The 26200-nt window shown below is 38.7% G+C and overlaps 2 protein-coding genes and 1 pseudogene across 17 annotated transcripts in view; 2 read left to right on the top strand and 1 right to left on the bottom strand.

The window, feature by feature from the left end:
• The window catches only part of APLF (aprataxin and PNKP like factor), a 164189-nt gene extending 160741 nt beyond the window's left edge, over positions 1-3448 (bottom strand). For 6 of the 15 annotated variants that reach the window (XR_010129957.1, XR_010129956.1, XR_010129958.1 and 3 more), the window contains exon 1: positions 2943-3220. Coding sequence is in view for 11 of the 15 variants with exons in the window: in XM_063695834.1 (XP_063551904.1) it covers positions 2943-3038 (96 nt within the window). In the remaining 4 variants the exon portion in view is untranslated. Of the gene's footprint in view, positions 1-2942 lie in introns of all 15 variants that reach the window. The other 9 variants (XM_063695832.1, XM_055378904.2, XM_063695836.1 and 6 more) reach the window with 6 other exon arrangements.
• FBXO48 (F-box protein 48) lies at positions 3409-10993 on the top strand. Of its 2 annotated transcripts, none has more exons than XM_031008210.3 (4): positions 3409-3559; positions 4297-4632; positions 5595-5933; positions 6398-10993. In XM_031008210.3, the coding sequence occupies exons 3-4, from the start codon at positions 5628-5630 to the stop codon at positions 6557-6559; spliced, it is 468 nt and encodes a 155-aa protein (XP_030864070.2). In that variant the 5' UTR covers positions 3409-3559; positions 4297-4632; positions 5595-5627; the 3' UTR covers positions 6560-10993. The 2 variants fall into 2 exon arrangements, with proteins under 2 accessions (XP_030864070.2, XP_004029395.2); XM_004029346.5 differs by having other exon boundaries at positions 4300-4632.
• Positions 10994-20421: 9428 nt separating this feature from the next.
• Positions 20422-21809, top strand: LOC101126942 (tRNA (guanine-N(7)-)-methyltransferase non-catalytic subunit WDR4-like; annotated as a pseudogene).
• Positions 21810-26200: the final 4391 nt, after the last annotated feature.

The raw sequence follows: 26200 nt of genomic DNA on the forward strand, positions 1-26200 counted from the left end.
TAATTACATCTACATTGAGAAAGTATCACTAGATATCTTTTGCTATCTTGTTTCCTAGGAGGAAAATACATCATAAAGAAATGTGTCATATAATCCCTGCTGTCAAAACAAAATAAGAAAAATCTGAAATCAGAAATAGTAGATTTCATTTAAGAGTGTAACAGCTTTAATTAAAACCCATAAAGCAAATACTTTGGCCTAACAGTGCTTGACATGTCGTACTGTAAAACCCTTTTAAATTAAATTTGTTAAGATAATGGTAGATTCACATGTAGTAGAAAGATATAATATAGAAATATCTCTTGTACCATTTATCCAGTTTCCCCCAATGGTAACATCTTACAAAACTATAGTACAATATATCAACCTAAGATATTGATACTGACACAGTCCAGACAAAGCACATTTCTATCACCACAAATATCCCTCATGTTGCTATTTTATAGCCATATCCATTCCCTTCTGCCCTGCTGCCTAATTTTTTAACCTTTGGCAACCACTAATCTGTTCTCCATTTTTGAAATTTTGCAATTTCGCAATTTCAATGATGTTATATAAATGGAATCACACAATATGTAATCTTTTGGATTGGCTGTTTTAACTCAAGTTCTCTGAAGATTAATCCTGCTGTAAAACCTTCTAACTGATGCCAATCATGGAGCAGAATCAAAATCTAGTAAACAAAGACCAGGGGTTCTCTGATGACTCACATGAAAGCAAAGGGAACAAGAAAGATTAAATTTCATTGTCCTTTGTTCTCTGTGACAGGTTTCTCTGTCGTGTTTTCCTACCACCATAAAAATACAAAACCATTCTCATTGTCAAACTGTTTTACTACCAAGACTATTTTACACAGTGAGATTATGAACTTTTATGTTTGTGTGGCCATCAAGGTTTGTGAAGCTTGTCTCAGAAAAACATGCCCAATTAAGAAAGTTCAAAATCATCCTTATTTATATTAATCGTTTCCGATACCAATTTACAATGAACTTACTGAGTTTTCCACTTAGAACTCAGTCTTCGCTCTCTCACAATACAAAAATAAATCTCACTGGAATTGCTGTTGTTGGAAACAGGAGCCCTTATGTTGTGTTTTAACCACTGCAGAGAAGAATCGAGTTGCATCTGTCAGCTCCAAAATCGAAAAAACTACAAGGCGATTTGTTTGTTCTCCAAATTTTTCCTTTAACACACTTAGGATGTCATTCATAACCACTTCCAATACACGCCAATCTTGGCAAGAGAATCTCATCCCTGAATGTTATTTCAAAAGGAAAAGCAAAATCTTGACCAGGTAATTGCCCAGCTTTCACTCCTTACCATTTTTAAAAACAGATACCAAATAGGCTCATCTCACATTAGCAAGTCGACAACACAAAGAACAAGCTACAAATAATGAAAGGGTCTGCAATCTGTTGCCATGTTTCTAAACCACGGCCCTAAAATTCATCCACCTTTTAACCAGACCCACAGTACTATACTGGTGACAATTTCTTAAGCAAGTCAAAACTCGTTAGTCACCAGATATATGATTACTAGATTAAGCACATACTCTTAAGTTTCTAACCTACGAATTTAAAAGAAAAATAAAGCCTCCAGACAGTTCCTTCCAGTGTTTGTATAGGCCAATAAACGACGAAAAAAATAGAAATAATGTTAAACTTTTAAATAATCACTTGTGCAGTAAAAAAATGAACAGCAATTGAATATCTACTTCCTCAATAACCTTACCACATGCACATGTGCATGTACACAACACACAACACACACACACACACACACACCCCTTTAGGACCAGCTTCCATAATACAATCTGAAACTACCACTCCTTTCCCTGCTCCCAGAAGGGACCTAAGGCAAGTACCAATGGTTCCATTTAGACTCTGGAAGTTAACCAGGACAACAGTACACACTCCTTACTCCTTGGTGTTAGCTCACTGACACAGGTGTCTCCCCAGTCCCAAGAGAAAACTCCTAAAGGGTAGGGACCCATGTTCCATTCATCTTTGTATGCCCCACAGTGCTAGAATCTGCAAAATGTTCTACACAGTGAGCACCAAACAAGAAATGTTGAATGTTAAAGAACAAAATAGAAAACTAGATGTACTTAAGAGATCTATAGAATTCCAGAATGCAATATGCAAATGTTCTTATTCCTAAACCTCTCCCAAAGAAGGTAGAGAATATTTAGCTTTGTGGCATTATGTGTCCAAAAGCTTATGTATGGACTTTAAATAATGTGTGTATGGCTCAATTTTCTCATCTGAACAATGAGGATAATAAAAATACCTAACTGATACGGTCTTGAGACAGTTAAAGATGTTGGTATAGGTAATGTCTCCTTAGACCAATGACACGAACGCTATACACATTACTTATGAAGGGTTAGCTACTCATTTTACTGGAAATAATAAATAATATAAATAAATAAGGTCCACACAGCTCTGCAAAGGAGACCAAAGCTTAAAAGAAATTAGCCTAGAAGACGTAATATCACAGTTTGGCAAACTTTTCTGTAAAGGACCAGACACTACTGTAAATATTTTAGGCTTTACAAGACAAGCCGCAATACCCTCAACCCTTGGAGCAACTATTCCCCCTGAAAAATTAGTAGGTTTTTTGTTTACATTTTACATTTTAGAATTTAAGAATCATTCTTAGTTCATGGGGCCATACAAACATAGGCTGGATTTGGCCCCCAGGCACTAGTTTGCCAATCCCTGGATAAGATAATAATGGTAATACAGTGTTTTAAAAGCAACATAAAGAAATGTTTGTGAATTGGCTTAAAGGTAACTGAAAAACCTGCGGCCCCAAACTTCTAAAATCCGGACCGGCGGACCAGCGCGGTGGGGAAACCGGCCAGGACTAGGGCCGGTCTTCAGGAGCCGGCGAGGAACTCCACGGCTCTCGGGGTCCGCTAAGCCCCCGCCCACACTTACTCCCAGCAGCGGCCCGCGGCCGATCACCGTCTCCCCAGGCGCCAGGGCCACCCGGCGACCGCCGTCCCGCGGCTGCAGCTCGAAGCCCCCGGACATGGCGGGCAAGGATTAGGCCCCTTCGCCAGGAGACCGGCCCCTCCGCTGTTTCCGCCCTCCACAGACACGCGCGGGGCAAGCCCACGCCCTGGGAAAAAACACCGAGGGAGGGCCTCAAAGGCTCCGCGCGGCTGCGCCGGTCCTCCCAGAGCCCGGCCCCAGCGCAGCTTCACGAGTCCCGCCCCTCCACGCCTACTAATGACGCAACCGGGGATTCCCCAGTCACGCCGCCTCAAAACTACTGTTTAAAAACCCCGGCTTATTCCCCAACACCCTTTTCACCTCCCTCCCATCTTGGAGGACGCCGGGCCTTGTAGTCCTGGTGCCTTTTTTCACTTCCTTTCCCGAGCGGAGACGCCCTGGAAAAAACTACCAATCCCCAAAGGCACTGCGCGCCCCTCTCGGCGCCTGCGCGAGTTCTGAGCAGGGCGGGACTCAGGTGGGCGGGATGCGAAGAGCTATGGGGAAGGATTGGAATTCCGGAGGATTTAAATCGCGGGAGGAGAAGCCACCGCGGCCTAGTAGGTAGAAAGGTTTTCCGTTCCCTTTGGCTTAGGTGTCTGCGCTCCCGGGGACGCGGCCCGGACGCAAGCTCAGCCTTCCCTCCGCGGCCTGGAGCCGCAGTGACAGTCAACGCTGACGGTTGTTGTCACTTGTCAGTGCCCTGTGTTCTTGGGTTCCAGCAGCTGCAACCCGCGCGGGACACAAGGAGGGTGGCTCAGACGGGACGTGGGGTGATTAGCCCTGACCTGCGAGATTTGGACGGAGTGGGGCTCCCCGCTCCTCCGACTGCGCTGCCGCCGATCTATCCCTCCGAGTGATAGTTGAAAGGGGGACGAGCTTTTACTTCACTTGAGAGAGAATTCAGGAAAGCTCAGTTCATAAAGGAGAAAGGGCAGAAGAGGGGTCGTTTGCAGGCATCCAGGCGAACCTGGACGTAGAAGAAAGATTCCTAGTGGGATTTTAGAAACTCGCCAAGGCATCCCCTGCTGTGAAATTCAAAAGCCTTCATTCCCGTTACAGGAATTCCACAAGGGGAGGCATTTTATTCTCCCAGTAAGATCCTGGGAGAAGTGGATAAACACACTGTAACGTTTAAATGCACTGTAACGTTTTCCTAATGTGAGATTCTTTTCAAGAACGTTGTGATTTGGCTTTGGTTTGTATTGGTGGTGGGAGGGGCCAAGGTGCATGGCAAAAACTTGCTCTTGACTCACCCGTTTTTACGTTTGCTTTCTTACTTCCCCAAACCCTCAAGAAGAAGACCTCTGTTGAACACAGACCGCAGTTCCAGCCACCACAGCTAATCTGGATCATGAATGGGAGCCACCGTGGTCTTGGCAAGTCCGGAAACATAGCTGAGTAGCTCATCTAGAAAAGAGATTTGTGTTCAGCTGAGTTAAAAGAAGTATTTAGCTGTACCTCAAACCTCTCCTCTTGCACAACCAACCCCCATTATAAAAGGAAGTGCAAAATGGAATAAACTGATTTTAAGTGAATACAAGCTGTCTTTATATACAAAAGTAACTCAAGGATGGTGATGTACCCAGTCATGCTTTCAACTGATTTGAGAAGCCTACACCATTCACCTTAGGTAAATTAGCTGAAATTGAGCTTTAAATCTGGGCTTCAAATAGTCACATACTGTACCTAGCTGAGTTCTAAACATTGTTTACAGTTGTCACTCACTGTTGCTTGATGTCTTCAGTGACTATTATCCTTAGCTTGTAATTATGCATGTAGGATAGCTTCAAGGGGCCATTTCTGAAACACTACTTTTATGACTGAGTTGAATATTTGAGACTTTGTTTCATAATCCAGATCTCATCTTCGTGTCCATTTCAGATAGTAGTTGTGTCAAATGTAAGCACCTACCTACCTATTGGATACAAGTAGATAAAATTCTTATATAAACAACTAGAAGTCCAGCAAGTTTATGATTAAGTCACAAATTGCAAATTAATGATGAGGCATCAGTTCCCACGTACAACAAGTATTCAGGAGTTTCATAGGATTGACTCATACACATTTTCAAAGGTACAAAAGTACCGGGTATGGTGGCTCATACCTGTCATCCCAGCACTCTGGGAGGCTGAGGCAGAAGGATTGCTTGAGGACAAGAGTTCAAGACCAGCCTGGACAACATAGCAAGAACCATTTCTCCGTAAAACAGTTTTTGGTTTTCTGGTTTTTTTTTTTCTTTTTTTTTCTTAAAGGGGGGCGGGGTACGCTGAGTCAAGAGAATCGCTTGAGGCTGGAGTTTGAGGCTGCAGTGAGCTGTTATGACACAGCTGCACTCCAGCCTGGGTGAGAGTGAAACTAACATGTTGGGTGCCTCCCATGTGCAATTCAGATGTAGCAAGACTAGATATTTTACCCACTGTCACTGTTAATCCTTGCAAGAACTTTCAGGAGAGCGGCAGCATTGGCGCATTTTACAGATTGAGAAGCTAAAGTCAAGAAAGAGTTCTTAAATTATACCCAAAAAGCATCTGACTTAAAGTAGGATTTATACTCCTATTTGGAGACTGAGCATGTTTAAATTTTGCCTTTTAGGTTACATATGAGGATAACTTAAAACATTAAGCTATGCATAAAAACTCCAAGAGAAACAATAATTCAAGAGTTTCTCACACAGAAGCGAACTCTGTGGATGCTGAGAAGGAAAAAAATGAGAGTCAAAACAACTTTTTTGAACTGCTGCCTGCAGAAATCACTTTTAAAATTTTCAGTCAGCTGGACATTCGGAGTCTGTGCAGGGCTTCATTGACATGCAGGAGCTGGAATGACACAATAAGAAACAGTGACTCTTTATGGAAACCTCACTGCATGACTGTAAGAGCTGTGTGCCGAAGAGAAATAGATGATGATCTAGAAAGTGGTTATTCCTGGAGGGTAAGTTTAATCTTTGCGATCTGCAGTGTTGTTGACAGCGTTATGATAGCAGGTTTGCGCCAATTCTAACTTCTGCTTGGAGGAGACAGAATTACATATGCAGAATAAGACAGTGTGTTGACTCTTGGAAATGAGTTAAAGTTATTAGTCTTTTCCTGCTAACCACACTGTTTCCACACTATCTTTCATTTATCCTTTTGCATTTTTTAAATTCTAAATTCGGGAATTTTCCTGCGTTAACCAGAAGGGAATTAGCTCCTTCTTTTCACCTTATGCCACTCCGTATAAATACACATATACATACACACACGTACACAGACACATACATTTATTAATGTACGTATATATAAATGTAAATACTTACTCTTTTTTTCAGCCCTGTCAATCTGCTTCTCTTGCTTTAAACACATTCACTAGCCAACCACCTACTACAGTCTTTTTTAACGGTGATTTACCTCTTTCAGGTGATACTGCTGAGGAATTACCAGAAGAGTAAAGTGAAACACGAATGGCTAAGTGGCAGATACAGCAACATTTGTTCTCCCATTAGCCTACCAGAAAAAATCATGTACCCAATGGATGCAGATACATGGGGGGAAATTCTAGAAGCAGAACTGGAAAGATAAGGGGGAAAAAAAAAATCACAAATCTCAGGTCTTTGAAAGTTTAAAACTTAAATGACTCTTAGGTTGCAAAAGCGATATCTTTATTCGTTCATTTTGTTGTTCACCTTTTTAAAAGAAAATGAAAAGGAAATATTATAAAAGTAAAGCTTTATTTTTGTTTTGCACTTTAGTAAAATTTTTCTGGTTTTATTGTAATGTGAAAAAATCATGAAATGTTATTTTTATAAGAAATAATATACTGATAGAGTGATTTCTAAATACAATGTTTCATGTATTTGTGTTAATATATTTGCAATACTAAATGAAAGAGTGATTTGTATGTTCAGCTTAATGATAATTCAAAATTTCAGGAAGCCACTTTAAACTGACTTAAAGATTCATTAAGTGGTGATTATAACTAGGCTCATGGGAAGACTAGCTAAGTGAAATTAATAGCAATACATTTAAATTAATACATTGACATTTTAATGACTTTAACATTTCTATTTCAGTGGAATCAGATTGAAATGTCAAATAGTGAAACTATTTTTAATGTGTTAAGCCTGTGGTTTAGTTTTAAGTTAATGTCATCTCAGGGCTAAAGTTTGTCCAATTGAGATTCCCATTACTTTTATATAAACCTGGAACGGCTCTCAGGAGCTGAAAGTAAGTGGAAAGTTTCCACAACACTACCATCAGAATGCCCCACTAGCCTGGTAAAACTCTCTTTCTGACAGCCTTATAGCACCATCTAGTGTGCTATTCTTAGATAGCAAGACAAAGGACTTTAAGCTCCTTTTTGTTTTCTCCATATTAAAAAGAAAACTATTATTCTAAAGAATCCTTAACACTTGTCTTTGTTAAAGTTTATAACTTTTTAGGAACCTTTATTTTAACTTTTAAAAACTTTTGTTTCTCTTTTTTCATAAAAACAGATTATATGCTACTCACTATAACAAATTGTTTATTCTGAATCTGTGGTTACCACCATAGTAAAAAAGTGTCTACAAACTGCTTTAGTTAGTGTGGGGTTTTCTTCTTAAAAACTGTTCTCTATAGCATTAAATATAAGAATCCAGGAAACCAATATTTAACAAATAGGCAAATATTAGAAAGATGCCCCACTATATGCAAATTCTGTATGTTGAATCAAGCAGTAGATAATTAATTGTCTCCTACTATCTTCTTAGAGTTGGAAGAGTCCTTGAAAATCAGGCAGTCAAGTGTCCAGGACTATTCAGTAATTTTCTCAATAGGAACACTGTCAGTCAGCCAGCCCAAGCTGAAATCCTGTACTTCTACTAATAGCATCTCTGTTATGTCACAGAACAGTCCAGTTGTAGTCTAGGCTTGAACTGAAGACCACCTCTCTGTAACGTTTGCCTTCTAGCCCCACTTCCACCCTCTAGAACCAGGCTGATTCAGTCCTTCCTGTCTATGATTGCCAGATATTTGAAGACTGATAGCCTGTCTCTTTTATGTCTTCTCTCCAATTCCACTGATGATCATAGAGTATAATTTCTAGACCCAACAACATTCTCTTCTGCCCATTTACTCTTAACAAAAGAAAGGGGCTGTGCGCCATGGCTCACGCCTGTAATCCCAGCACTTTGGGAGGCCAAGGTGGGTGGATCACCTCAGGTCAGAAGTTCAAGACCAGCCTGGTCAACATGGTGAAACCCTGTCTCTACTAAATATACAAAAATTAGCCGGGCGTGGTGGCAGGTGCCTGTAATCCCAGCTACTTGGGAGGCTGAGGCAGGAGAATCGCTTGAACCTGGGAGGCAGAGGTTGCAGTGAGCAGAGATCATGCCACTGCGCTCCAGCCTGGGCAACAAGAGTGAAACTTCGTCTCAAAAAAAAAAAAAAGAAGAAAGAAAGGTATTCTACTAATTTTATTTCATAAAAGATAAGAAAGCACTTGGAAATTTTCAAAGTATGGGAAAAATTAAAGCTATAAGCATTTTGCTGAATAGCATCTGTGTACAATAGTAAATGTACACATATATTTTTAGCTGTTTTTTGGTAATGGATGTTTATTATTTTTGTCCAGCCCCCTTACAATCTATCATCATCATCTGTTAATAGAAGTTATCCTAATTAGGGAGACTCACCCTTCTCACTTCCAACCATGTGTGTGGTTTTTTTGGCCGGGGTGGGGGGCAGTTTTTTGTTTTTGTTTTTTTGTTTTGTTTTTTGAGATGAAGTCTCGCTCTGTCACCCAGGCTGGAGTGCAGTGGCATGATCTTGGCCCACTGCAACCTCCACCTCCCAGGTTCAAGCAACTCTCTGTGTCAGCCTCCCGAGCAGCCAGGATTATAGGCGCCCGCCACCATGCCCAGCTAATTTTTGTATTTTTAGTAGAAACGGGGTTTCACCATCTTGGCCTCCTGACCTTGTGATCTACCCACCTCAGCCTCCCAAAGTGCTGGGATTATAGTCATGAGCCACCGCACCCAGCTGGGTTTTTTTTTTTTTTTTTACATTATCCTGTTTTTCCCAGCCTCCATGTTTAGTCCAAGGATGGAAACAGGACCCAATCCCCGCTTTTCATAAGTTGGAAGAAAGAAGCCCTTTCCTCTTTGCTGATGAAACTGTTCCCTGCCACACAAAGAAAACAGATCTTAAGTAACAGAATGTGGAGCCACCAGGGGAAAGAACAATTGCAGGGAAAGAGGCCTGATTATATTCCAGACCCTGGTCCCAGCCATTCCTTATCTGCTTACCTAAATTAATTCAAATTGAGTTTCACCATCATACTGGGACCCCCACCTGATGTGGTTTCGTTGCCCATTTTTCAAATATGTATTATTTGTGGCTTACATTAACATCTTAGATTTCACTCTGACTTCCTCACCAGTCAGTCTTAATCTGCTATAATATGGCCATCACTCCATATGGTTGAAACTGTTGGTATCCAAATTACAAGTGACTTAATTTCTAAATCCATTGGATGCATTCTACTTGTTAATATATTTGACACACATACACACTCACACTGACACACATAAGTACTTCTTAAAACTCTCTCCTCCATGGGTTGGAACTATAGTCTGTTGGACTTTTCTTTCCCTACTCTAACCCGTCTTCTCAGTTTCCTCCAAAGACTCGCTTTCCTTCACCTACTCATTACATGTTAGTGTTCCCCGAAAGTTCCACCTGTTGTCATCTCATCTCTATACTCTAACATCCTTGGTGATCCCATCTACAACTCCTGTGTCAGCTACCATTGTTGGTGCTAATGCCGTCCATGTCCGTGTCCCAACATCAGATCTCCATGAGATGCTCCAGAAATACATATGCTATTATCTTTTGGATTTTTATCCAAAGATAGTATAAGTATATATATATATAATATTTGATATATCCAAAGATAGTTTATATATAAGCACCTGAATCAAAACTTACCATCTCATAAAAGTAGTTCTTCCTCCAGTTCCTATCTCAGTGAATGGCGTGTCCTGTTAGAAAATCACCATATTTTACTTTTCTCCATCATTCTCCAAGTCCAGTCGAGTCAATTCTTACTTGATTTTATCATCCAAATATCTAAGTAATTCACCTCTTCCCCATCTTTATCTCTGCCTCATTACTTAATTCTTGTCCTTATTTGACGTTGGGATTTCTAAAATAACCTCTTACTGGTGTTGCTGCCTCCAGTTCCTTCCTTTTACTGTTAGCAGTGTAGTCTTTGTTAAACCCCAAATTTAGCACGTCACCCCTAACTTAAACTCCTGACTGCATACAGGTAGAAATCAAAATTCCCCACTAAAGCCCATAGGGCCTTTAATGATGTGGTCTGGCCTACCTCTCCAGCCTGTTCTCTCACCACTGTCCCACCCTATATCTTTCCGTTCAGTCTTACAAAACTATTTCATAAAAATTTTCTCACTTCTCTGCCTTTGCACAGGCTGTTTGATATACCTGGAGTAATCCCCACCATTGATTCTTTTATTGGCAAAAATCTATTGTAAAACTTATCATCTTGGCCTGGAAACAATCCATAACTACTACTGTTCTGGATTAAGTGACTTTTTAAATGTTCTTGTAGTTCTTTGTATAGACCTCTCTCAAAACTGTCATATGACATTAAATTGTCTATTTTATTTGTGTGTTTGCCCCTTTACACTGTGAACTTCTTAATGGCAGGGACCATTTTTTATTTATTTTTGTGTCTTCAAAACCTGGCACACACTAGGTGCTCTATAAAGATTTGTTAAATTATTTCTATAGTTATTTATTTTAATCCTACACAGAATGTATAAAAATAATTTACTATATTGTTAGTGAAGAAGATTGTATCAAAATGCAGTATACAATCCTTAAGGTATGTGGGATGCTTGATAGTAATACAAATGTATGAATAATTGTTCCAGTCTTCTCCAAACCTGTAAGAGGGAAATAGGAAAATAAAAATGTTTTGTTTTATTTTTTTGAACTCTTGAAAATAAACTTAACCTCAAAAATATCACTTATTATTTTGAATTATTGAATTACTCCCATCAGTTTTAAGTATTAGCTTTGCAAATTATGTGAATGAACATTAACTTCGATTTTTTTAGTGCTATTGCACTAAAATAACTATTTAACAAATTATGTGCTATGATCAAGGTCTACACTGAAAGGAAACCTTTGGAACTTAGTGATAAATTTATGGTATGGGCTTAGAATGAACAATGCATTTATCAGGCCAAGCCATTAGCATCTGAAAACATGAGTGGGTGGAGCAGCATGGAAGGAAGGAATGTTCTTACTCATAGATAAAATAACATGTTAAGTGTGCACCCTGTGTACAAGAAGCAAGATTCTTGGGGAAGAGTATTAAGGAATTTTGAGTGTTTTAAATCAGTTTAAGATCTAGTATTTAGAAAAATAAATTTAGAAACCTTTTTTTTTTAGCTTCTTCTGGTTTATAACCCAATCTTAGACCAGAACATAATCATCAATAAAATCTCTGTGAATATAAACTTTCGACCTGAGGATACTTGCATATGTACAAACCTAATTTTAAAACTATGGCTGGGTGCGATGGCTCACACCTGTAATCCTAACACTTTGGGAGGCTGAGGCCGACAGATTGCTTTAGCTCAGGAGTTCGAGACCAGCCTGGGCAACATAGTGAGACCTTGTCTGTACTAAAAATTTTAAAAATCAGCCAGGTGTGGTGGTGCATACCTGTAGTCCAAGCTACTCAGGAGGCTAAGGTATGAGAATTGCTTGAGCTTGGGAGACTGAGGCTGCAGTGAGTTGTGATCGCACCACTGCACTCCAGCCTGGGTGACAGAGTGAGGCCCTGTGTCAGAAGAAAAGAAAAATGTAACATACCCCTGACCACTTTAACTTCATCTTTGCTTTGACTTTATATCATGTCTTCTCTCCAAGACTTCAAATGCCCTAGTAATATTAATGAAAGTAAGATGAGTAGCAACTTAAGGAAATGGGTTGGGAAGAATACATAAGATGGAAGATCACACATTTTTATTTAGAGTTTAAGACCAAAAACATCAAATTGATGAAATCAGATCAACAATGGACGAAGCTGATTAATTATAACAGCCGACATTAATTGAATGCCTTCTTGTACCAAGCATTGTGCTTACACGATGTATGCTTACTCTATATCCATTTTATGGATGAGGAAACTGAAAGAGAATGATGTTTTCCATCTATTTCATCACCACTTCCCAGCACTTACAAGAATGTGTCATACATAGTAGGTACTCAATAAATGTTTATCAAATGACTTCAGAAACTTAGAATGAATAACTTAGATGAAAGAGCCAAGAATGTCCCTCCAAGTTTTTCACTGGAAAAATTTCAAACCCACAGAAAAGTAAAAATATATGACAAATCACTATTTTGTACACCATCCACCTAGAAATACAAGTTGTTAACATGTTTCTATGTTTGTTTTATTTATTTATTCATCTTTGCTGAAACATTGAAAAGAAGTTGCAGACATGATGATACTTCACCCCTAAATACTTCAGCATGTATCTCCTAAAAATACACTCCTACATGCAATATCATTATCACATCTAAAAATTCTTATATTAATTCAATAATATCATGTAATTTACAATCCATATTTAAATTCCCCAGTGGCCCCCAGAATATCTTTTATAGATTCTTTTTTTCAATTTAGGCTACAAGAAAATATTTATACATGCATCTGAGTTTTTTGTCACTTTGCTCTCTTTTAACCAGAAGTGTCCCCTGGCTTTGGTTTTATTGTTTAGGATATTGACTAATTTTTTTTCTTTTGAGACAGAGTCTCGTTCTGTCACCCAGGCTGGAGTGCAGTAGCGCAATCTCAGCTCACTGCAACCTCCGCCTCTCAGGTTCAAGCAATTCTCCTGCCTTAGCCTTCCTAGTAGCTGGGACTACAGGCACGCGCCACCAGGCCTGACTAATTTTTGTATTTTTAGTAGAGACAGGGTTTCACCATGTTGGCCAGGCTGGTCTCAAACTCCTGACCTCACAATCCACCCGCCTCGGCCTCCCAAAGTTCTGGGATTACAGGCTTGAGACTGGTTATCTTATAGAATATTCTGTAGTTGATTTATCTGATTCTGTCTTCATAATTTGATTCAGAGGGCAGGCATGGTGACTTACACCTATAATCCCAATACTTTGGGAGGCCGAGGTGGGAGGATCACTTGCGCCCAGGAGTTTAAGACCAGCCCAGGCAATGTAGCAAGATGCCATTTCTACAAAAAATTTTAAAAATAAATTGACTGGGCATGGTGGTGGGCGCCTGTAATACCAGCTACCTGGGAGGCTGAGGTGGGAGGATTGTTTGAGCCCAGGAGGCCAAGGCTGTAGTGAGCTGTGATTGCAACACTGCACTCTAGCCTGCAAGACAGAGTGAGACCCTGTCTCAAAAAAAAAAAAAAAAAAAAAAAAAAAGATTCAGTAAAACATATTTGGCAATTATACTACATAGTAATTATACTGCAAGTGATGAAATATTCTTCTCATTACATCACATAAGAAGCACATAATGTCTGATTGTTCTACTATACAAGATGGTTAAGTCTGATCATTTGGTTGAGGTGGTAATCACCAAGTCTCTTCACCAAAAGACCCATTTTTTCATATAGCCAATGTTTGTTTTTTTCAACAACCCATTTCTAGAGTACTCCCCTATGGCCAACTCTATGCTAAGTGCTTTATAGACATTATCGGACATATGGCTAGTTTTCTCCTCAAGACATTTACCGAATTCTGAAGCTCTGAGGGACTGTAAGCTAAGAAGCTAAGCAGAGAACCTCTTAGAAGCAAAGGAGATTTTGCCCAGTCTCACACTACTGAGGACACAATGATTACAGTTGAGGACCCAGTAGAGGGAAGGTAAACAACTCAGGTTCTCAGTTGAAATCTTTGGTGGGCTCTGTACAATGGGCTCCAGCCTCAATTCAGGTAAATCGCCTATTTGATTGAGGTGAGCAAACCCCGCTGCCTAACGGAGGGTAAGGTGAATTCACTCTATAGGAAGATGACGTCATCTGGAGCCTCTACATTTTTCATATACAATGTCTGCACTTAAAACATTATCAAGCATCCTAAAAGACAGAACTAAATGATTGGAAGTCACGGGTTGGGAGGGGTGGAAGAACATAGAAACAAAGTCACAGGGATTTAGTTACTGGAGTTTGCAGGCAAGAATTTTTAAATAGCTATGATTTTAAAATCCAGGCAGATGGATGAAAAGATGAAGAAAACAGATTAATATGAAGATGTTTACCAGAAAACTAGAGAACTAAATGGAAATTATAGAATTGAAAAATACAACAACAGAAATTTATGCATAGGCTTAATAGCAGATTATAACAGTGAAAAAGCATTTATCTACTGGAAAATAGAACAATAGAACAATACCAACATTGAAGCACAAAAAGAAAAAAACAAAAAAGGATTTAGAGATTGAAACAGCATAAGAAGTTTCAATATGTTCATATGGGATGTCCAAAAGGGACGGAGAGAGAAAGGTAGCTCTTAAATTTCCCTCTGCTTAGTGGGACATGGGATATCTGCGTGAGTTCCCCCCACCCCATGAGATAGCTGTAGAAGTAGCTGAGAACACAGCAAAGGAGCCTCAAAGCCGAAGCCATGGGATTGAGAGCTTAAACCAGGAGCCAAATAGAGGTTGCTGCAGAGTCTTTAGAGTAACAGTAGCCACAGTGCAAATTGAGGTGGGCCAGAGTCAGCTGAAGGAAGACTCCTATACCTCAATCCCTGATTGTGCTAAGAAAACTGACTGCAAATTACAGTAACCAAGAGTGCAGTGAGAGGAGAGGATTGGTGGAAAGTGGAAGGTTGTTAGGAATGGAAAGAAGCATGCAGGCCTAGGGCCTTGCCCCGATGCCTTGCTGTTACTTCAGCCGCCTTTCCGCATGGATGTCAGGAAAAAGGAGGAAGGGAAAAAAGAGGGAGCAACTCCAAGTAGAGTTGCCAGATTTAGCAAATAAAATACTTGAGTTTCAGATAAATAGCAAATTGTTTTTTGGTATATGTCCCCAATGTTTGCAAAGAACACACTTATACTAAAACAAATTCATTTTTATCTGAAATTTAAATTTAACTGAGCATCTTGTATTTTCTCTGGCAGCTCTAACCCTGAAAGACTGAGTAACGTGCTGAGCCTGAGTTAATGTGGAAATGACTGGAGTATGGTTGTCCCTCTGAACCCATGTGTTCTGCATCCACATATGCAACCACGGGTCAAAAATACCAGGAAAAATAAAAACAAATGGAAATACAACAATAAAAAATAATATAAAAAGCAATACAGTATAATAACTACATAGCATTTACATTGCATTAGTATTATAAGTAATTTAGAAATGATTTAAAGTATATGGAAAGATGTGCACAGGTTGTGTGCAAATATTGCACAATTTTATATAAGGGACTTGAGCATCTGCAAATTTTGGCAGATACCAAGGGATGACTGTACTTTTAATGGGCAAGATTAAATTTTATAGTGTGTCTCATTCCCCTCCCAATTCCACACTGCTCACGGAAAAGAAATAGGAGTTGACCAAGTGGTGATATTGTAGGGTAACTCAATCTCCTCTCAGGCCCACTCTGCCTAAACACTCTACAGCATACCCCATTTCCACTCTACTGTGATTGACACACACCTAAAACAAATAGCATGTCCTATTTGTCCCACCGTTTCCAGGTGGAACATACAGCAGAAGTCCGTTCTGTCACGAAATCATCAAATGTGTTTGTGGCTTTCAACACTGGAGGAAGGTGGAGGTAGGACCTCTTGGAAATGCCTCATGTAACCCTCCTTTACTCTTCTTGGATTCTCTTCTTCACGCCAACTGGCAAACTTCTCAATCCCTTTTGGGGTGGGAATGCTGTACTGCACTTCATTCATATCCTATCTTTTTCTTCCTTCCTATATCTGGTAGTTCATTTAATAAATACTGTTCTAGATTCTCTAAAGGGAATAATTTGGAATTAAAAAGACCTTTTTCCTCCTCAAGTGCCTCTATCATTTTGTTGTGCCAACTGAAGAATCACGAGGTTCATGAATGTGGAAAGGAGAGCTTTGTTTCTTATCAAGGGTTGCAGCCTGCAGGCTGGCCATCCCACAGCCTGGGAAGGGTAGCTTCTGGCAGAAACCAGAAGCAGGTACTTCTAGGGAGGGAAGGGTAAGACAGGAATTTAGGCTGAAAGGGTCAGCTAAGTATATACATTTAACAGGCTATAGGAGGAGCTATGAATATTCACAAAAGGGGAGTGCACTCATGCATAGTAAGCTAACATGTATGTTACCTACATCCTATGTTCACTTTAGGGTGGAAACTTAACATTTAAATGTATTAAAATTAGGCTCTATACGTCAAAAGCTGAAACAGAGGACACAGAAGCATCCTGTGTGCAGCTTCTGTAAACCGGCCAGAACCAGTCCATGGTTAGTGGCCTCTTATCAGGAAGGAATGATGGTCAGTTGTTGTGTCAAACTGCAAAAAGGAAGAAGAGTCCGGCAAGTCTTCAGAAAGGGCCTGTTTCTGTTTAACACTTAGGAATGGAAGTATAATGGCAAGTAGCAAGGGAGGGAGTATAACAGGACATGTCTGACCTCCCAATCCATCATGGCTGGGAATTCAGCTTTTAAGATTTCTCTAGGATCTCCTTAGCCAAGAGGGGAGTCCTTTTAGTCAGTTGCAGGGGGGACCTTTGGATTTTATTTTCATTTCTCAGTTGAAAGCCTAGCAGTTAAGACTTCTGAGTCTTCTATGCTTGAAAAGAGTCTTTTGAAATTCAAAGCTGAGTTCTGACTTCTTTATTCTCGGCTGTACCTACCAGACCCACAAAGCACTGGATGCCTGTCTTTCCAGGCAGAGAGCTGCAGAGAAATAAGAATTACTGGGCATGGAAAATACAGCGGAATGTATTACCAAAAAAAACCAACCCATTCTAGTATTACTCTACACAATAAAATAATGCTGGAAAAGGAAGAAAGAGTAAAAACTATAAAGAACAGCTGAGACAGAAGAAGATAATAAACAAGGCATGCAGGTTGGGTTTCTAATAAAACCTTGACAACCTTATATTCAGTTCTACCACAAGTAAAACTGACTTTTTTCATGAACCCGTTTGCATTTTCCAATACCTCCTTGTCCTTACCCAGTCAGGGCCGGATGGAAATAAAAAAAGATAAAACTGCAGTTTTACAAGTACCACACCAATCATACTGTATTATCATAAACATTAACTGGTCAAGAAAAAAAATTTTTCTTAATTAATTAATTTAGTTATTTATTTTTAGAGACTGGGTCTCACTATGTTGCCCAGGCTGGCCTCAAACTCCTGAGCTCAAGCAATCCTCTCACCTCAACCTCCCAAAGTGCTGGAATTACAAGCATGAACCACTGTTCTGGCCCAAAAGAAATTTTTAATAATCATTTTCTGAGGCCTAGTTTTCTGCTATGGGTCTTCTGTGCCTTGTAGGGGAAAAAAACCCAGCTGCTGGTTTCCCAGTTTGCTCATTTTGATTTACTTTTAATATGACAAAATTATACAGTCCATTTGTCACACAATGAAAGCCTGATAGAAAATATGTAAAACCATAAAAGAAGCTTTCTAAAAATCACACGTGAGAATCTCCCCCACTTATTGCGGTGGTTGTGTTTTTTGTTGCCTAACAAGTAGATTGAGCACGATTTCCTGTCTTTATTCTCATTGGTTAGTGAAGAAAATAAAAAGGACTGCTTTTACCATTGTTTTCCTGTGTATGGCCTACTTTTTTCATCAGTTCAACTTTTTTTTTTCTCTCTCAGACTTTGATTATATATTTTTAAACGTGCTTTCTCCCTAAATGTTTTATTTTGAAAGTTTTCACTCTTACAGAAAATTTCAAAGTCTAGAATATGGCATCATCAACTAGATTAACCAATTGTTAACTTTAACCACGTTTGCTTTATCTCTGTCTACACCAGGTCCCTAAACTTTATCACTATTAACATTCTGGGCTGGATAATTCTTTGTTTGGGGGAGGGGCAGGGGTGCTGTCGTATACACTGTAGAATGTTTAGCAGCATCCCTGGCCTCTATTCATTAGATGGCAGTAGCACCACTTCCCAAGTGCTGGCAACCAAAAATGTCTCCAGACATTGCCAAATGTCTCCTGGGGGAAAATCCCTCCTGTTAGGAACTACTGGTTTATACTACATTTTAAAAAAACATCTAAATGTCCATCAACCAAGAAGAGTGGATAAAGAATATATATCTATAATATGTATATTTATATATATAATATATAATATATAATATATATTATATATAATATATATAATATATAATATATATTATATATTATATAATATATATAATATATATAATATATATTATATATATTATATAATATATAATATATAATATATATTATATATATTATATAATATATAATATATAATATATAATATATAATATAATATATATTATATATATTATATAATATATAATATATATAATATATATTATATTATATATTATATATTACATATATATTGTATATTATATATTATATATTATATAATATTATACATATTATATATTATATATTATATAATATATATTATATATTATATAATATATATTATATAATATATATTATATATTATATATAATATATATTATGTATTATATATAATATATAATATATTATACAATATATAATATATAATATAATATATATTTTATATATAATATATAAATATATATTTTATACATATTATATATAATATATATTTATATATTATATATAATATATATTTTATATATTTTATATATTATATATAATATATATTTTATATATTTTATATATAATATATATTTTATATAATATATAATATATTATATTTTATATAATATATAATATATTATATTTTATATAATATATAATATATTATATTTTATATATATAATATATTATATTTTATATATATAATATATTATATATAATATATATTATATATATAGATATAAAATTATATATATAATGTATATTATATATGATAAAAAATTATATATATAATATTAAATATAATATAAAACATATATAATATATAGTATATATTTTATCTATTATAATATATATTATATATTTTATTTATAAATTATATATAAATATATATAAATTATATATAAATATATAAATATATAAATTATATATAAATATATAAATAATATATAAATTATATATAAATATACAATTATATATAATTATATATAAATATATAATTATATATAATTATATATAATTATATATAAATATATAATTATATATAATTATATATAAATATATAAATAATTATATATAAATTATATAAATATATAAATAATTATATATAAATTATATAAATATATAAATTATATAAATATATAAATAATTATATATAAATTATATAAATATATAAATTATAAATATATAAATTATATATAAATTATATATAAATTATAAATATATAAATTATATATATAAATTATATAAATTATATATATAAATTATATATAAATTATATATATAAATTATATATATAAATTATATAAATTATATATATAAATTATATATAAATTATATATATAAATTATATACAAGTTATATATAATATAAATTATATATATAAATTATATAAATTATATACAAATTATATATATAAACTATATATATAAATTATATACAAGTTATATATATAATATAAATTATATATAAATTATATAAATTATACATGAATTATATATATAAATTATATAAATTATATATATAATTTATATAAATTATATATAAATTATACATAAATTATATAAATTATATATAAATATATAAATAATATACGTATATAAAAATGTATAAATAATATATATTATAAAATATATATTATATAGAATATATAGAATATATTCTATATAATATATAAAAAACTGGGGTGTATATATATTAAATGGTATATATATATTACATGGTATATATATATCCACACCATGGAATACTACTCAGCCATACAAAGGAACAAAATAATGGCATTTGGAGCATCCTGGATCCTGGATGGAGTCGGAGACCATTATTCTGGGTGAAATAACTCAAGAATGGAAAACCAAACATTGTATGTTCTGTCTTATGAGGGGGAGCTTAAGCTATGAAGACTCAAAGAATAATATAATGGACTTTGGGGACCCGAGGGGAATGGGAAAGTGTGGGCAAGAGATAAAAGGCTACACATTGGGTTCACCATACACTGCTCAGATGATTGGGTGCTCCAAAATCTCAGTAATTACCACTAAAGAACTTATCCATGTAACCAAAACCCACCTGTTCCCCCAAAACTATTGAAATAAGTTAAAAATGTGCTGGGTGGGGAAATATGCATGGCAGCGAGGCGGGTAGGCACAAGGCAGACTCTGCGGGGCTGGCGTTGTGCGGGCAGAAGCTGGTGGTGCAGGGGAGCAGCCGGTTCCAGACCACCTCCACTGCAAGCAGTGACGATGACAGCCTCTTCATCTATGACTGCAGTGCTTGAAAACAAGTCACAAGAAAATAAAGGGGAGGACGAGCCGACCTTGGTTCAGGGGAGCGGTGCAATTCTCGGTCCACCTTCTCCAAGTCTGGCAGCTGTTTTGCTTTAACCGATGACAGTAAGTGTCTGATTCTTTTCTGTACAAAACCATGGCAATGTCTGAGTGTCAGGACCATGACAAGGAGGTGTACGGACCTGACCTTCACAGCCTCCGAAGAGAAGGTCTTGGTGGCTGACAAGTCTGGAGACGTCTCCTCTTCGGTGCTGGAGCCACACGGATGCTGCCGACTGGAGCTGCGGCACCTTTCTGTCCATGCTATTAGACGAGGCTGTGCATCCTGATGACCACTTCGTCCTCACTGCGGACCGGGACGAGAAGATCCAGGTCAGCAGGGCCGCCATGCCCCGCAGCATTGAGTCCTCCTGCCTCGGGCACACAGAGTTTGTGAACTACATCTCCATGTTGCCCACTCAGCCTGAGTTGCTTCCATCCTCCTCCGGGGACTGCACCCTGAGGCTCTGGGAGTACAGAAGCGGCCGCCAACTGCACTGCTGTCACCTCCACAGTCTCCAAGAGTCCGCAGACCTCCAGGTCCCCCCAGAGGTTTGCCGCGTCCAGGATTGTGTTCTGGTGCCAGGAGAACCGGGTGGTGCTTCTGAGCACCTGCATTGCTGTGGGATACATCTTCCAGTTTCACGCCGGTAGACAGAAGCTGGTGTACAGGCAGCAGCTGTCATTCCAGCATCGAGTGTGGGATGTAGCTTTTGAGGGGCTGTCGGTGCTCCAGGACTGCCTGGAAGCCCCCCTCCACTGGTGCTCTGCAGGCCTGTGGGTGGCCAGTGGCAGTCTGTTCCTGAAAGTGCCATGTTAAAGAAAGTCTCCAGTGTTCTTTGTGGGAACTGGGCCATGCTGGAAGGCTCTGCCTGCGTGAACCCCAGCTTTAGCAGTCTCTACAAGGCCAACTTTGACAACATAACCTTCTACCTGAAGAAGAAAGAGGAGAGACTGCAGCAGCAGCTGAAGAAGCAGCAGGGCAGTTGAGTCCCCCACCTGGGCCAATGGGCAGGCCAAGAAGATAAGGCCGGGGGAGTCAGCCTGGCGTTGCCGATCTTGGCTGTCGGTGGTGCCCCACACCCTCGAAACAGGAAAAGTAGTTTTCACTTGTTCCCCCTGCATCCTGGCATCTCCCTTCAAAAAGGAAAAGGTGGCCGGGCGTTTTGGCTCATGCCTGTAATCCCAGCACTTTGGGAGGCCGAGGCGGGCAGATCACGAGGTCAGGACATTGAGACCATCCTGGCTAACACGGTTAAACCCCGTCTCTACTAAAAAAAATACAAAAAATTAGCCGGGCGTGGTGGCGGGCGCCTGTAGTCCCAGCTGCTCAAGAGGCTGAGGCAGGAGAATGGCGTGAACCCGGGAGGCGGAGCTTGCAGTGAGCCGAGATCGCGCCACTGCACTCCAGCCTGGGTGACAGAGCCAGACTCCGTCTCAAAAAAAAAGGAAAAGGTGACATCAGGTGCGACCAGCTCAGCTCAGAGAACGGGACTGTCTCCTGGGCTCTAGAACATTCTGTGTTGCTGGGCACAGGCTCTTGCCTGGTGCCTGTGCTCCTTTCTGGTTGAAGGGAAGCCAGACGGGTGGAGTGGAAGCACTTTACCTTCACGTTGAAGGCAGCGTGTGAACCTGCAGTGGTGGCAGCTGTCAGTTTTCTGCTATTCTGGAGCCTGGCGCGCTTCCTCTAGGAGGATCTATCGCCGACGCTGGGGACGCTTTCCTGTTGTTCCCACCATCTCACCGTCCAGGTGATGTGCTGCCCCGCAGTAGCTGCTCGCCATACGAGGCTGTTGAAACTTAGTGTTCCATATTTTTGCATATCTACAACTATCTGATCTTTGACAAACCTGAGAAAAACAAGCAATGGGAAAAGGATTCCCTATTTAATAAATGGTGCTGGGAAAACTGGCTAGCCATATGTAGAAAGCTGAAACTGGATCCCTTCCTTACACCTTATACAAAAATCAATTCAAGATGGATTAAAGACTTAAACGTTAGACCTAAAACCATAAAAACCCTAGAAGAAAACCTAGGCTTTACCATTCAGGACATAGGCATGGGCAAGGACTTCATGTCTAAAAACACCAAAAGCAATGGCAACAAAAGCCAAAATTGACAAATGGGATCTCATTAAACTAAAGAGCTTCTGCACAGCAAAAGAAACTACCATCAGAGTGAACAGGCAACCTACAAAATGGGAGAAAATTTTCTCAACCTACTCATCTGACAAAGGGCTAATATCCAGAATCGACAATGAACTCAAACAAATTTACAAGAAAAAAACAAACAACCCCATCAAAAAGTGGGCAAAGGACATGAACAGACACTTCTCAAAAGAAGACATTTATGCAGCCAAAAAACACATGAAAAAATGCTCACCATCACTGGCCGTCAGAGAAATGCAAATCAAAACCACAATGAGATACCATCTCACACCAGTTAGAATGGCAATCATTAAAATGTCAGGAAACAACAGGTGCTGGAGAGGATGTGGAGAAATAGGAACACTTTTACACTGTTGATGGGACTGTAAACTAGTTCAACCATTGTGCAAGTCAGTGTGGCGATTCCTCAGGGATCTAGAACTAGAAATACCATTTGACCCAGCCATCCCATTACTGGGTATATACCCAAAGACTATAAATCATGCTGCTATAAAGACACATGCACACGTATGTTTATTGTGGCATTATTCACAATAGCAAAGACTTGGAACCAACCCAAATGTCCAACAATGATAGACTGGATTAAGAAAATGTGGCACATATACACCATGGAATACTATGCAGCCATAAAAAATGATGAGTTCATGTCCTTTGTAGGGACATGGATGAAACTGGAAATCATCATTCTCAGTAAACTATCACAAGAACAAAAAACCAAACACCTCATATTCTCACTCATAGGTGGGAATTTAACAATGGGAACACATGGACACAGGAAGGGGAACATCACACTCTGGGGCCTGTTGTGGGGTGGGGGGAGGGGGAAGGGATAGCATTAGGAGATATACCTAATGCTAGATAACGAGTTAGTGGGTGCAGTGCACCAGCATCGCACATGTATACATATGTAACTAACCTGCACATTGTGCACATGTACCCTAAAACTTAAAGTATAATAATAATAATAATAATAATAATAAAGAAACTTAGAACGAACGCTTCAGCCTGACCCAGCCCCAGCACTGCACCTTGTACTCAGGAGCTGCCCCTGGCGAGTGGTTCCCACGTGGGAAGTGCCCAAACGCGTTTCAGTGTCGCAGGGAGCTCTGTCAGGTGGCGCTTGCACAGACGGTGAACTTGATTCAGGAACTGTGAGGACATGGGTCCGGCTAGAAACCCGGTTTTACAGGAAGGTGATCGAAGACGTCGTGCGTGTTTGTTATTTTGATTTGACCTTTGCGCACACTGCAGAGCAGCAGGGATGTCACTGTATTTCAATCACCGATCCATAAGGATTAACTTTTGCAACTCCCAGGAAACGTTTAGCAGCAACACGTGAAACTAGTCTCAAAATACATCAAGCAAAACCTTTGGGTGCGTGCACTGTTTATGAGTGAGGTGCTCACTGCTTGATTTGGGAAGAGGCTTCTAGGTACATCGGGTAATTCGTTCAGGACGGCTTCCACCTGCTCTTCAGTGATTAAATCTCAACAAGGGAACAGATGTGCACGCTGGTGATGATTTTGGTGTGGGTTTTCGCTGGGGACTTAGAATCCTTTGTTTTCCTTTTAACAGTGATCTGGAAACAGTGCTGTCTGCAAAGCTGAGGACCACTCCCCTGTGCTGGGGACCAGGGGTTTCAGAACAGAGGGGCCATGCCAGACCATTGTCCTCCTGTACCAGCAGCCTCACCTCCTTCACAATGCTGGGAAATCTGGAGCGGGGCATGCTCTTGTTAATAGTCTGCTTTGAAAATTTTGGTTTTAGGAGAAGTTAAGGTTGGTCTTGTCGGTATCTTCACTTAAGATAGGGTTGGCAAACTGGCCTGTGGGCTGAATCCTGCCCACTGCCTGATATATGGCCTGCGAATGTTTTTTACATTTTAAAAATCGTTGAAAACAAATTAAAAATATATTTCATGACATGAAAATCGTGAAATTCAAATTTCAATGTCTGTGAATAAACTTTTATTGACACAGTAAAAAAAAAAAGAAATAAGAGAGATAAATAAAAAACCACACACACACTTTTGTTGAGCTAATGTATTTGAAAGTAGGTTTGCATACTTCATGACATTTTGCCCCAGAATATCATAGCATGTATTTCTTTCTTTTTTTTTTTTCTTTTGAGGTGGAGTCTCGCTCTGTCACCAGGCTGGAGTGCAGTGGCGTGATCCTCCGACTCCACGGTTAAAGTGATTCTCCAGCCTCAGCCTCCCAAGTAGCTGGGATTAAGGCACATGCCACCACGCCCAGCTAATTTTTGTATTTTTAGTAGAGACGGGGTTTCACCATATTGGCCAGGATGGTCTCAATATCCTGACTTCGTAATCCGCCCACCTCAGCCTCCCAAAATTCTGTGATTACAGGCATGAGCCACCGCGCCCTGCCATAGCATGTATTTCTTAAGGAAATGCACACATGCCTGCATAACCATAATCACACCCAAGAAATTTAACTTTCATCCAATAATCATATCATCTAATACCCAGCTCAGATTGAAATTTCCCTCAGCTGATCACAGAAAAATGTGTTTTCAAGCTTCTGAATGTGTGCCAACCTGAAAATGAGAAATATATTAATTTTTTCTCAGTAATTTATTATGAGCTTTTCCAAACATACACTAAAGTTGAGAGAACTTCCTCATTGTAAATTTAATTCGAATTTCTCTGCCATAAACATGAGGTTTATATGTTTAAGGGCACGGGTGGGTTTTGGTGTGTATGAATCTTTGTGTTTCTCAATTTTTGAGTGTTTTGTAAATTGAGGAGTTTAGTTCTTTATCTATGACATATGTTGCAATTATATTACTCCCAGTTTGTCACTTGTCTTTTGACTTTGCTTGTGGTGCTTTTTTTTTTTTTTAACAAAGATTCTTTACATTTTATTTTATTTATATTTTTAGAGTTAGGGTCTTGCTCTGTTGCCCAGACTGAAGTGCAGTGGTACAATCATGGCTCCCTGCAGCTTTGACCTCCTAGGCTCAAGTGATCCTCCCACCTCAGCTTTCCAGCTCGCTGCACCACCATATCCAAATAATTGTGTGTGTGTGTGTGTGTGTGTGTGTGTGTAGACAGCCTCCCCTTGTTGCCCAGACTGGTCTCAAACTTCTGGGCTCAAGAGATCCTCCTGTCTCAGCCTCCCAACGTACTGGAACCACGCCTGTCCAGTCCTTTTTATTGATGTCAAAATTATTGCTTTTTTTCTATTATATCTGGATGATGAACAGGGTTTAAAATTTTTCCCACCACAAGATTACAAACAAATTCACTTATGTTTTCTTCAAGTACTTATGTGGCTCATTCTTTCTATATAAGTTTTTCCTGGAGTATAATGTATGTTAAGGATCCAAAGCTATCTGTTTTCAAATGACTGTTCAGTTGTCCTAACACCATTTATTAATAAGT

This window comes from Gorilla gorilla, chromosome 12, assembly GCF_029281585.2.
Source record: "Gorilla gorilla gorilla isolate KB3781 chromosome 12, NHGRI_mGorGor1-v2.1_pri, whole genome shotgun sequence".
Taxonomy (NCBI): Eukaryota; Metazoa; Chordata; class Mammalia; order Primates; family Hominidae; genus Gorilla; species Gorilla gorilla.

What these genes read in the sequence shown, in the direction of transcription:
- FBXO48 (XM_031008210.3), top strand. Translation starts at nt 5,628, where the DNA reads ATGCATAAAAACTCCAAGAGAAACAATAATTCAAGAGTTTCTCACACA. An exon ending in AAAGTGGTTATTCCTGGAGG is followed by an intron (nt 5,934 to 6,397) that starts GTAAGTTTAATC and finishes TACCTCTTTCAG; the next exon opens with GTGATACTGCTGAGGAATTA.